Raw genomic sequence first — 13,526 nt, 5'->3', positions numbered from 1 at the left:
AAAATTCACATGAAAGCTGTGTTCCTATGCTACTTTGAGAATTCTGAAAAAATTGAGCAATTTCCTCCAAAGATGTTGATTGCAGTCAACTTTGGTGGAATGTTACCATTTCATTTTGCTAACATCTGAGTACTGTATGGCTTCTTGCTTCTATATCTGCTGTATTTTGGATGTGATAGAAATTCAATCAGTTCAGAAACAAAGAAAAGCAGAACTAAATAACACCAAGCTTTCATTCTAATACAAAAGTTTTCTTTTATTAAGTCCATGCTTCCCACACACATACTATGAGAGTCAATGTTATCCATTTACTTAAATAAACTCAAGAAGAAAAAGATTCTGCGTATACCCCCCTCTTTCAATCTTGTGTAACTGCATTACTGAATTAAAATGGCAGATACAATGTACAGAATATCAGTAGAAGCGATTTTACTGCAAAGTGGCAAAGGGCTTAAGTTTTCCTCCAAAACAGATTAGTCAAGGCTCTACCCTGCAGCTGAATATCGCAAGGACTAGATCTACACATGAACATTTCCTTTCTCAACAGATGTACAAGTGGAAATTTACTTTGTCACGTTAACAGAATAATCAGATTTAGAGTCTCCATTCCAATATGCAGCAGAGTACTATATATAAACACTCAACTGCCTCTTTCTTGAACATGTTAACATCTACAGGATCCTGGGATACAAACTCCTTTGACATTCCTCCCAGGAATTTTGCATGCCCAAATCCCAGATTGAGTTTCAGATTGACCATTCACTGCAGGTCCCAGTTGAACCTTCTGGGGTTATTAGAGAGTGGGAATCAGAAGGTAAGGTTTGCTGATATTTTCTAGCCCATAACTAGATGTCCGTTGAGCCCTACTGTTCTATTGACACACTGGTTAAGTTTAACCACTTTACAGAAAGTTTATATTGAACCCATTGACATGGTATTCACTGCATACTACATAATCCAGAATTACTGACCAAACATTTTTTTAAGCCACAACGCCTTGTACACATGGTTTGCATTGCATAAATATCAATGGTGTTCAAGATTAAACTGGTTCATTGCTCTAATGTAGAGGCTGATGCATTGATATCGTACCATCTGAAGCCCATGTTATGCAGGTCTGGAAGACAGGGTTTATATGTATTTAAGTAATTAGTTAAACAGTTTCTTACTGATTTTATAAAAGTCTGGAACCATTGTATGAGCAGCATGTGCAAAATTCAGGCTCTAGGGGGTGTTGAACCATTGAGGAGCGACATGAGGAAAAATCTATTCGCAAAAACAATAGAAACCTGGAACACTGAAAGGGTGGAACATGGGATTAATTTTTTTTAAAGCAATCTAGTTTAGGAGAGAATTAATCAGAGTCAAGAGTTTTATAGATGTCATTGAAAGTTCAACACAATAAAATCTCAAATGAAGAGCAAATTAAAAATTTTCTATTAAAATACATTGTTGCAGAGATTAACTTATGGAGTCCTATTCTGGGATGCCTACAACATAGCCTGCTCTATTACAGGATTGGTGCTAAAACATTCATTCACCATCAGCCTCATCAGTCTTGGGACAAATATCTGAACAGTGCATTTAAAACTCTGGCCTCCACGAGACGTTGAGATGTAGGACTGAGTTTAATAACACAAACTGAAGAACAACAGACTAATCAATATGCTTCCATAAGGTGACACATCCTGGCAAGCCTTTTCCCAAACCCAGAGGTAATCCTCCAAAGATCACACAAACACTCCTAGTAGGTACACTGTCACTAGGTCCCATAGTAAATTTTGAATATGAAAGGTCCTAAGCCACTGATACTAGAGTTCCAAATTAATCAGGATTACTGGTGGGTGGAAGAGGTATGGAGGGCTACGGTCTGGGTGCGGGTTGAAGGGACTAGACAGACTAAATGGGCCTGGTTCTGTGCTGTAGTGTTCTAGGACTCTAGGTGTACAAAGCAGCAAATTGACAGTATGCCAAAAGGAGAATGACCCTATACTTTACCTCTTGCTTCTTTCCCCACACCACACAAATCCTTAAGGAACAGCCAGGGATCGACTGGATTTATTAGTAAGGGAAGAACCTTTGAAAATCAGTTAGTTGCTGCTGTGTCCTCTGCAGTCAGCAGATGAAAAGATAGCTTTCCAGTTCTTTTCCAGGGTCCAGAATCAAACATTTTTAAAATATCTTTGTTGGTTAGATGCAGCAGGCTATCTCGGCAACTCAAGTTGATGCCTGGGGTGAACTAAATGACAGGTTCCAAGATCTTAAAGCTGATGACCACACTATATGTACATTTTACAGTTCCTATTACATAACTCAATCCTAAACTCTGTGGCCTTTGATAAGGAGCACAGGCTAACATGTGTGGGTGCTTGGCAGAACGTTCACTGTTTGGAAACTCTACAAACCACAGGCTTTTGGCTTGGAGATGTCCAGACACTACAATGAACAAAGGAGAACAATTGCCACTGGTCACAGATTTACAGGTAGGCATGGTTCAAATGGCAGTGACTGGCCAGAATGGCAATTTATTTATTTTTTTTTTAAACACTCCTTCCAATATCTTCTCCACCAAGCCCCCAACTTTGAAAAGGTTTATTTATCATGATTTTATTCTGGAAAGATGCCCACTCTTTTTAATTAAACTGGCCAACTGATAAACTGTTTAATGTTTTAAGCTGAGCAAAAACACATGAATCTTGTGCAAAAAAAAAGTATTGGAGAAACTCAGTATGTTGAGCAGGATCTATGAAGGCAAAGGGATTATCAGGGCTGTGAGAGTAGAGAGAAGATAGTGAAGGGGGAAGAGAGCGGAAGAGTGGGATGAGGTTGGGGTGGAGGGGGTGGGGGCAGAAAAACAGGTAAGCCAGGGGCTGTTAGGGAACAGGTGAAATTAAGTGAAGGCAGATTTCATGGAGATAGGGAGCTGGGTGGGGAAGGAGGATGGTGCGGTGTTGAGATAGAGATAGAGGCTGGAAGGTGATAAGTAGAAACAAGACTCTCCTGATTCTGGAATGTTAAGTAAACCCAGTGATATCACCTTATCTCCTTTTAGCATGTGCAGCTTCCTGTTTCTAAGCGTCACCTTCCAGCCTCTGCTTCTACCTCCACCGCCCAATCTACCTGCCCATTATCTCCCTCCTCATCTGGATTCACCTATCACCTACCAACCTCCACCTGAGCCCTTCCTGTCACCTCTTTATACGGGCTGTATACCCTCCACACTCTCACAGCCCTAATGCAGGGTCTCAACCCGAGTTCCTCCAGTAGTTTTTTCTCTACTCTAGATTCCAGCATCTGCAGTCTGTTGTGCCCCTTCCACTTCTCTTGTCCTAACCTGAGTGTGACTTCTGGAAAGTTGAGGATATGAAAAGACGATGAAGACAAAGAAGGGCAACAGAAAAAACTCCAGTGCAGAAACCCTGACAAATGTTGCTTCTTCAGTGGAGGAGCAGCAGGAGCTTTCACTCAGATCCCTCCCCACTAACCCACCCAGTGAATGCGAATTCCTTCAATCACTAAGGTGGAGCCATGTCCTGAAAGGGCTTCCCATTACTCAGTCTAACCAGCACATTGCATGGGACAGAACCAAGACATCACAGACCTTACACATCGATCCTGTAGTTCATTGTTGCAAAGAGTCTTTAATAACCATTCAAATTCAATGAAGCATCTGGGGCTCTTCATTAACAGAACTGCGGAACAGACGGGAGATAACAGTATGAGAAATTTAATGTCTGTAAAACTACAGGATTAAATCAGGGATCCACAACAGCACCGATGCATCCCACTGTTTGCTAATGTGGTACAAATGCCCAAACCACAGCCTAACCTCAGCACTGTACAGAACACAAAGAGATTTTCATGTTGAATCGAGGGCAAGAAGTACAACAAGAGGAGAGGAAAACACACTACTCCAGATTGTCCAAGAACAATATCTGTGGAACAGGTTGTATAAATTGCAGATCAATTATTTGAGTGCCCTGAGTTTCTTCTCATTAAAATCAAACGTTTAAATTTGATGTGGTCTGCTGTCTCCAGGCAGCATCCTCGCTCTTCCCCCACCCCTGGTTATTTGGTGCTTTTACATTGCTTTCACTTTGATCTGTTTCATCTTCATCTGTCGCTTCTCCTGCTTCTTCTGCTCACGACGGAGAGCAGCCTCCTACGAGAAAGAGGAAACATTTAAACCACGTGAGGGGTACGAGAGAGAAGGGAAAACCTGTAGCCAACTGGGCATACATCAATGAGTGTTTATAACTTTTCTTACCTACAACACCTAAACTAGAGAAGTAGTGAGGGAATGGTACACTGTTAAAGTCCTGTCTTTCGAATGAAATAAAGCAGTGATTCTCCAGCCCCTGACGAGAATTGCTCATCGAATACCGTGCCAATATTTTTCCCCCAACCTTCACTTATCTGAGCACGATCATGTTACTGTGTGGGACATCTATGTGCAAACTATTGCCACATTTCTGAAATGACAGCTATAGCTTTGCCAAGGTCATGAAAGGGCTTACACAAGTCCCAGTTCCTGATTTTTTTTTAGCCTTTTCACTGAAGCAAAAGTGCATTCTGAGGAATACGAAAGAAAAATGAATGAATGGGGGTTTGAATCCTAAATTCACAGACTGGTGTTGTTGTTGATGGCGTACATAACCAAACCAGGACCTTCCTGTCATTCCATCATGTCCATGTTGAGCCATTTGCTTTCTGGACAATATTGATGAGTTAGTATCAAACAGAGAAAAGCAAACAGAGTTTTCGCCCGACACACATTTTGGGAGCAGTAACAAGGTGATGACATACACAGTGAATGATATAACCCCAGGAAATATTGAGGAATAGAGAATCCTTAATGTACACGTCCAAGGGTAGCTGCATAAGATGGTGAAGGTAGCATAGGGATAATTATTACCCAAATCATAGAACACAAAAGTTGGGGGGGGGGGTGTGGTTATAGGATGCCAGAGGTTCTGCAGAGGCTGAAACTTTTGAACAACACACAAAATATTGCAGGAACTCAGCAGGTCAAGCAGCATCTATGAAGGGAAATAAACAGTTGACATTTCATGCCAAGACCGGAAAGGAAGGAGGGAGAAGCCAGAATAAGGTAGGGAAGAGGGGGAGGGGTGGGAAGACTCCAAGCTGGCAGGTGAGAGGGGAAGATGGGTGGATAATATGAGAAGCTGGGAGGTGATAGGTGGAAGAGGTGAAGGGCTGAAAGGAGAGGAATCTAATATGAGGGGAGAGTAGAACATGTATCAGTATTACATGTGGGAAAGATGCTGGAGTCAATTATAAAAGATGAAATTATGACACATCTGGATAGTAGTAACAGGATTGGTCTGAGTCAGCATGGATTTACGAAGGGGAAATGGTGCTTGACTAATCTGGAATTTTTTGAGGATGTAACTATAAAAATGGACAAGGGAAAGCCAGTGGATGTAGTGTACCCAGACTTTCAGGAAGCCTTTGATAAAGTCCCACATAGGAGATTAGTGGGCAAAATTAGGGCACATGGTATTGGGGGCAGAGTACTGACATGGATTGAAAATTGGCTGGCTGACAGAAAACAAAGAGTAGCGATTAACGGGTCCCTTTCGGAATGGCAGGCAGCGAACAGTGGGGTACCGCAGGGTTCAGTACTGGGACCGCAGCTGTTTACAATATATATTAACGATTTAGATGAGGGAATTAAAAGTAACATTAGCAAATTTGCCGATGACACAAAGCTGGGTGGCAGTGTGAAATGTGAGGAGGATGTTACGAGAATGCAGGGTGACTTGGACAGGCTAGGTGAGTGGGCAGATGCATGGCAGATGCAGTTTAATGTGGATAAATGTGAGGTTATCCACTTCGGTGGTAAGAACAGGAAGGCAGATTATCTAAATGGAGTCAAGTTAGGAAAAGGGGAAGCACAACGAGATCTAGGTGTTCTTGTACATCAGTCACTGAAAGCAAGCATGCAAGTACAGCAGGCAGTGAAGAAAGCTAATGGCATGCTGGCCTTCATAACAAGGGGAATTGAGTATAAGAGCAAAGAGGTCCTTCTGCAGCTGTACAGGGCCCTGGTGAGACCACATCTGGAGTACTGTGTGCAGTTTTGGTCTCCAAATTTGAGGAAGGACATTCTTGCTATTGAGGGAGTGCAGCGTAGGTTCACAAGGTTAATTCCCGGGATGGCGGGGCTGTCATTTGTCGAAAGATTGGAGTGACTGGGCTTGTATACTCTGGAATTTAGAAGGCTGAGAGGGGATCTTATTGAAACATATAAGATTATTAAGAGTTTGGACATGCTGCAGGCAGGAAGCATGTTCCTGCTGATGGGTGAGTCCAGAACCAGAGATCACAGATTAAGAATTAGGGGTAGGCCATTTAGAACGGAGTTGAGGAAAAACTTTTTCACCCAGAGTGGTGGATATATGGAATGCTCTGCCCCAGAAGGCTGTGGAGGCCAAGTCTCTGGATGCTTTCAAGAAAGAGATGGATAGAGCTCTTAAAGATAGCAGAATCAAAGGTTATGGGGATAAGGCAGGAACTGGATACTGATTGTGGATGATCAGCCATGATCACAGTGAATGGCGGTGCTGGCTCGAAGGGCCGAATGGCCTACTCCTGCACCTATTGTCTATTACAGTAAAGGGAATTAGAAACATAGAAAACCTACAGCACAATACAGGCCCTTCGGCCCACAAAGTTGTGCTGAACATGTCCTTACCGTAGAAATTACTAGGCTTACCCATAGCCCTCTATTAGTCATGAGAGAGGAGCTGGCTAAAGTTGATAGGAAGGGAACACTAACAGGGATGACACAGAACAGCAATGTCTGGACATTTACAGCAGGTGCATAAAAAGGGCTCAGAGGATCATCAGGGACTCCAGTCATCCCAACCGTAAACTGTTTCAGCTGCTTCCGTCTGGCAAACAGTACCACAGCATTAAGGCCAGGACCAACAGGCTACGGAACAGCTTCTTTCACCAGGCCATCAGATTTATCAATACGCATTGATCTGATTGCATATCTGACTGTACTTACATGTATAACAAAACAGTTATGTATATAATCATAGTGTTTCAAAGGGTTCAAAGGTACAATTTAATGTCAGAGAAGTGTATACAATATACATCCTGAAATACTTTTTCTTCACAACCATCCATGAAAACAGAGGAGTGCCCCAAAGAATGAATGACAGTTAAATGTTAGAACCCCAAAGTCCCCCCCAGCTCCCCTCCCTCCAGCGCAGTATCCTCCCACATTTCCCTTCCGTATTACTTGTACATAGTGATGGAGACGCAACAAAGACTTTTACTCCCCCATGTTTGAGATGGATGTAAGAAATAAAACTCTTTGTTCTCTTCATTAAAAGGCAGAGAGAGCAGAGTCTTTGAATGTTTTTAAGGTAGAGAGTGATAGATCCTTGATAAGCAAAGGGATGAAAGGTCATTGGCATTTGCAATCAGTTCAAACATTATCCTGTTGAGAGGTGAAGGCTTGAGTCTGAGTAGTCTGCTCCTGCTTGTAATTTGCATACACTGAGATGTGATACCACATACTGCAATCTGTGTCCTAAAATTGTTCATCAATTCAACAATGTGAAAATAAAAAATCCTACACCACACAAATGAGGCTTAGGCATCTGTGGTTCAGCAAGTAATCCTCCTTGCTGCCTATATTCTCAGTTAGAGCAACTGGTACCACTTGTCGGAAATTCAGGTCAGAATCATTATCACTGGCTTACATAATGAGAAGCAGTGTAGTGCAGACATAAAATTGCAAAATAAAAATTAGAAGTAAACTGACAGCTTAAGCTATTCTTGCTCTTCTCAGTGCAATGATTATACAAAAATAGGGGAAGGCAATAACCAGTTGCAAGTGAATATAGTTCCTTGGAAAAACTTCACAGCAGTGCAGTTACGGCAACTACAGCATCTCAACCAAGAGACATTTACTTTTGTGGTCTGGGAACACTCGATGCCAATAATGAGTGTGCATTGCCAGCATGCACCTCAAAAACAGCCACTTATCACAACTGTACTGTCATGGATACAAATGGATTACCCCTTCCACCACTGACAGAGCATAGCTTGTGCAACAAATCTCCAAGATGCATTGTTGCAACTCACTAACGCCTTCTTAACACTATCTTCTGAATCTGCACTCTATGATTCTGGAAAGCAGTAGACCTGTGGGAGCAAGTTACAAACTCGCTTCCAAGTTACAAACCATCCTGATTCGGTTGCCAAGTCAAAATCCCTGAATGTCTTAACTGACAAAACTATGGGAGCAAATTCACAACACCTGCAGCTGACTGAAACAACAGCTTGACACCATGTTCTCAATGACAACTATAGGAGGGCAATTACCATTAACTTTCAGTGACAGCCCAGACAGGCTCACCACAGCTAACACATATTTGAAGTGATAGGCAGTAAGTGGATACAAATGGTACCGTGGCTCTTACGACAAATTGCAAGTAAACAGAGTATGTGCTGAGCCTTACAGATCAGGAATAACCTCTGATTCATGTTTTACACGGACCTCTATGACAGGATTGACTGCCTCTTGGCTGGGAAATAATACAGAAAAAGTGAGGGGTTTACATTGAAGCAGAGTGGGACAATACAGACAAGGTTAACTTGGGTCCTTGTTTCAAATAACTTCTTTCCAATAATCTCAGCTGTATCTGAACCCCGGCTGCAGAAATGAAAGGCCAGTACTCTGCAAGTACTGAGGAGAGCTAAGGTACCGGCAACCCCTGTTTCCATCCAGGGGGTCAGTGTGGACATGGTGGAGGATTACAGATACCTGGGGATACGAATTGACAATAAACTGGACTGGTCTAAGAACACTGAGGCTGTCTACAAGAAGGGTCAGAGCCGTCTCTATTTCCTGAGGAGACTGAGGTCCTTTAACATCTGCCGGACGATGCTGAGGATGTTCTACGAGTCTGTGGTGGCCCCTGCAATCATGTTTGCTGTTGTGTGCTGGGGCAGCAGGCTGAGGGTAGCAGACACCAACGGAATCAACAACTCATTCGTAAGGCCAGTGATGTTGTGGGGATGGAACTGGACTCTCTGATGGTGGTGTCTGAAAAGAGGATGCTGTCCAAGTTGCATGCCATCTTGGACAATGTCTCCCATCCACTACATATTGTACTGGGTGGGCACAGGAGTACATTCAGCCAGAGACTCTTTCCACCGAGATGCAGCACAGAGCGTCATAGGAAGTCATTCCTGCTTGTGGCCATCAAACTTTACAACTCCTCCCTTGGAGGGTCAGACATCCTGAGCCAATAGGCTGGTCCTGGACTTATTTCATAATTTACTGGCATAATTTTATATATTACTATTTAACTATTTATGGTTCTATTACTATTTATTATTTCTGGTGCAACTGTAACGAAAACCAATTTCCCCCGGGATCAATAAAGTATGACTATGACTATAAGATGCGAAAGTGAAATAGTCAGCCGGGGATCATTTTGTACCTCAAGCCTGCGCTGTTTCTCCGGGTCCTCTTCGTTCATAATTCTTTCTTTCTCTGCTCGTTTCTTCTCCTCCCTGCGAATCTGCGCAGCTTCCTGACGTTGTGCATGTGTCATCTTTAGGAAGTTCTCCTCTACACGAGCACGATTTTTATCAGCTTTCAGTTTTCCCTGTTTCGGTAGATGGGAAGAAGTAGGAATGAGTCAGTATAATACCATTCAAACACTGCATTGGAGGCTGAGGGGAAGAAATATGGAAGGCAGAGGGGAGGATCAGTGTAAGAGATCAGAGCAGGAAAAAGCAGGGTGAAATGGAATCAGAAATTTTCAAACAATTTGATTTATTTATACTTTACAGAATCGTACCGTGTGGAAAAAGGCCATTTACTCTATCACATCCATGCACCCATCTGCATTAATCCTATCTTCCTGTACTTGCCCACAGTCTTCTATGCATGCCAAGACAATTCAGGTGCTCATCCGGACATTTCTTTAATACTGTCAGTAACTGTTTCCACCCCTCTCTCCAGCAGTGTATTCCAGGTACTCCCTACTCTTTGAGATAAGAATTTAACTTCAGCCAATATGGAGACAAAATTGAGAAGAAGGGTGGTGAGTACAGAACGGAAGTTATATTTGAATACACACAGTATACGAAATAAGATGGGCAATCTTATAATGCAGTTAGAAACTGGCAAGTTGAACAGTGGCCAGAGATTGGGAGCGAGAGAAAGAGTGACTCACAAAGGTTATCGAGTGTGAATCATTAAGCAGAGCTTCACAGGAGATTTGGCATTAGGACAGCAGCCAATAAGAGATCAGGAGCAAGAGAAAGAGTGACTCACACAGGCTGGCATCAAAAGGCAGCGCTGTGCAGGAGTTTCAGCGCTTGAACAGTGGTCAATAAGAGATCGGGATTCACTAGCAAGTGCAAATTAAAATAAGGTGGGACAATCAAAGTTGTCTTTGTTAGAATGGACAGTGTTAGAGTGGGAATTTCAGTATTTAGCTCCTTGAGGCTTCAACAAGGAAAGGCTTGAGTGAGAGATGGCGAAAAAGCTGTAGGTATTTTTTTCCCAGTTTATTTATTGCCTCCTTTTTTATATTTGCTCAGCTAGGACCGTAGACATGACAGGGAGGATAGTTGAATGCTCCTCTTGCAGGATGTGAGAAGGCAGGGAGACCTCCAGTGTCCCTGATGACTTCACCTGCAAGAAGTACATCCAGCTGCAGCTTCTAACACTCCACGTTAAAAGAGTTGGAGCTGGAACTGGATGAACTCTGGATCATTTGGGAGGCTGAGTTGGTGATATGGAGGTAATTACACCTGAGGTGCAGGTCAGAGCAAAATTGGGTGACAGTCAAGAGGGTGAAAGGGTTTAAACAGTCAGTGCAGATATCCCTGTCAACAACACTTTGGACACTGTCGGGGGTGGGGAAAACCACAGTGGTCAGGTTTCCAGCACTGAGTCTAGTTCTGTGGCTCAGAAAGGAAGGGGGAAGAAGAGGTGAGCTGTGGTGATAGGGGATTCATTAGTTAGGCGAACAGAGAGGAGGGAGGAGGTTCTGTGGACGAGAACAAGATTCCTGGATGGTATGTTGTCTCCCGGGTGCCAGGTCAGGGACATCTTGGATTGAGTCCTTAGCATTCTTAAGTGGGCAGCCAGAGGTCATGGTCCATGTAGGTACTAATGACATAGGTAGGAAGAGTGACAAGGTTCTCTATAGGGAGTTCAGGAAGTTCGGTGCTAAGTTAAAGGACAAGACCTCCAGGGTTGTGATCTCAGGATTGCTACCCATGCCATGTGCTAGTGAGGTTAGAAACAGGAAAAGCGAGGTCGTACAGTTTAACATGTGACTAAGGAGTTGGTGTAGGAGGGAGGGCTTCAGAGTTTTAGATCATTAGGCTCTCTTCCAGGGAAGGTGGGACCTGTACAGAAGAGATGGTTTGCACCTAAATAGAAGGGGGAAACTAATAACCAAGCGGGGAGGTTTGCTAGTGATGCATGGTGGTGTTTAAACTAGAGTTGCAAGGGGATGGGAACCAGTGTGCCAAAACAGATAGTGGAGTGGTTGTGGAGACAGATGTTGGTAAGACCTCAGACAATGTCAGCAACCAAAAGGTTGAGCATGGTGTGACTATTGTTTGGAACTGTGTATATTTCAATGCAAGTAGTATTGTAGGAAGGCAGATGAATTCAGGGCATGGATCAACACATGACATTATGATATCATAGACATTAGTGAGATTTGGTTGCAGGAGGGGCAGGACTGGCAGCTCAATATTCTGGGGTTCCGTTGTTTTAGACATGACAGAGGCTAAAAGGGGGATGGGTGGCATTACTAGTCAGGGAAAATGTCACAGCAGTGGTCAATCAGAACAGATTGGAGAACTCATCTAGTGAGGCTTTATGGGTGGAACTGAGAAATAAGAAAAATATGACTACGTTAATGGGGCTATATCATGGACCACCCAGCAGTCCAAGGGACTTAGAGGAACAAATTTGTAGTGTACTTATTAAGTGGGGGGCCTTCAAAAGTAAAAATTTGAGAGTACAAAGCCTTTACGAGTATACGCCTGTCAGAGTAAAAGGCAAGCTAACAGGTTTAGGGAACCTTGGTTTTTTGAGAGATATTGAGGCCCTGATTAAGGGAAAAATAGGTGCATAACAGGTTTAGGCCAATAGGAACAAATGAGGTGCTTATGGAGTATAAGAAATGCAAGAGAACACTTAAGGAAGAAATCAGGAAGACATAAAGAAGGCATGAAGTTGTTCTAGTGGACAAGGTGAAGGAGAATCCTAAGGGATTCTACAGATATATTAAAAGCAAAAGGATTGCAATGGACAAAATTTGTCCTCTGGAAGACCAGAATGGTAATTCATGTGTGGAGCTAAAAGAGATGGAGAAGATCTTAAATGCACTCTTTGCATCTGTATTTACTTGGGAGACGGACACAGAGTCTATAGAAGTGAGGCAAAGCAGCATCAACTTCATGGACCCTGTACAGATTACAGAGGAGGAGATGTTTGCTACCCTGAAGCAAATCAGGGTGGATAAATCCCCAGGGCCTGACAAGGTGTTCCATCAGATCTTACAGGAGGCAAGTGCAGAAATTGCCAGGGCCCTTGCAGAGATATTTAAATAATCCTTAGCGACAGGTGAGGTTCTAGACGATAGCCACTCTTGTTCTGCTGTTTTTTTTTAAAAAAAAAGCTCTAAACATAAACCTGGAAATTACAGGCCTGAAATTATAGTCTGACTTCAGTTGTGGGAAAGTTATTGGAATGTATTCAAAGGGACCTGTTATGTTAGTCTTTGGACTAAACATAGGCTGATTAAGGATAGTCAGCATGGCTTTATGCGTGGTAGGTCATGTCTAACCAATCTTAATAGGTTTTTGAGGAAGTGGATGAAGGCATGCAGTGGATGTTGTCTGCATGGACTCTAGTAAGGCATTTAACAAGGTCCCGCATGGGAGGCTGGCCAAAAGGTTCAGTTGCATGGCATTCAAGATGAGGTAGTAAACTGGATTAGACGTGGGCTTTGCGGGAGAAGCCAGAGAGTGGTAGTAGATGGTTGCCTCTCTGACTGGAGGCCTGTGACTAACGGTGTGCCGTAAGGATCGGTGCTGGGTCCTTTGTTGTTTGTCATCTATGTCATCTATATCAACAATCAGGATGATAACGTGGTTAACTGGATCAGCAAATTTGTGTATTACACCAAGATTGGGAGTGTAGTGGACAGTGAGGAAGCCTATCAAAGCTTCAAGTCACTTTTTATTGTCATTTCAACCATAACTGCTAGTACAGAACGTAGTAAAAATGAGACGTTTTCCAGGACCATGGTGCTACATGAAACAATAAAAAAACTACACTGAACTACGTAAGAAAAAAACACAGAACTACACTAGACTACAGACCTACCCAGGACTGTATAAAGTGCACAAAACAGTGCAGGCACTACAATAAATAATAAACAAGGCAATAGGCACAGTATAGGGTATAGTAGGTTGGTGTCAAGCCAGGCTCTGGGTATTGA

The 13,526-nt window shown here is 43.0% G+C and overlaps 1 protein-coding gene across 1 annotated transcript in view; it reads right to left on the bottom strand.

Annotated features, from left to right (window-relative positions):
• Nucleotides 1-241: 241 nt before the first annotated feature.
• The window catches only part of ccdc47 (coiled-coil domain containing 47), a 54,743-nt gene continuing 41,458 nt past the window's right edge, over nt 242-13,526 (bottom strand). The window contains exons 12-13 of the mRNA XM_063037298.1: nt 9,489-9,656; nt 242-4,162 (exon numbers count right to left, since the gene is read on the bottom strand). Of these exons, the coding sequence (XP_062893368.1) occupies nt 4,082-4,162; nt 9,489-9,656 (249 nt within the window). The 3' untranslated portion in view covers nt 242-4,081. The remainder of the gene's footprint in view (nt 4,163-9,488; nt 9,657-13,526) is intronic.

This window comes from Mobula hypostoma, chromosome X1 (genome assembly GCF_963921235.1).
Source record: "Mobula hypostoma chromosome X1, sMobHyp1.1, whole genome shotgun sequence".
NCBI lineage: Eukaryota > Metazoa > Chordata > Chondrichthyes > Myliobatiformes > Myliobatidae > Mobula > Mobula hypostoma.
Note: the sequence above shows the minus strand (reverse complement) of the source record. Positions and strands in the feature narration are given on the sequence as shown.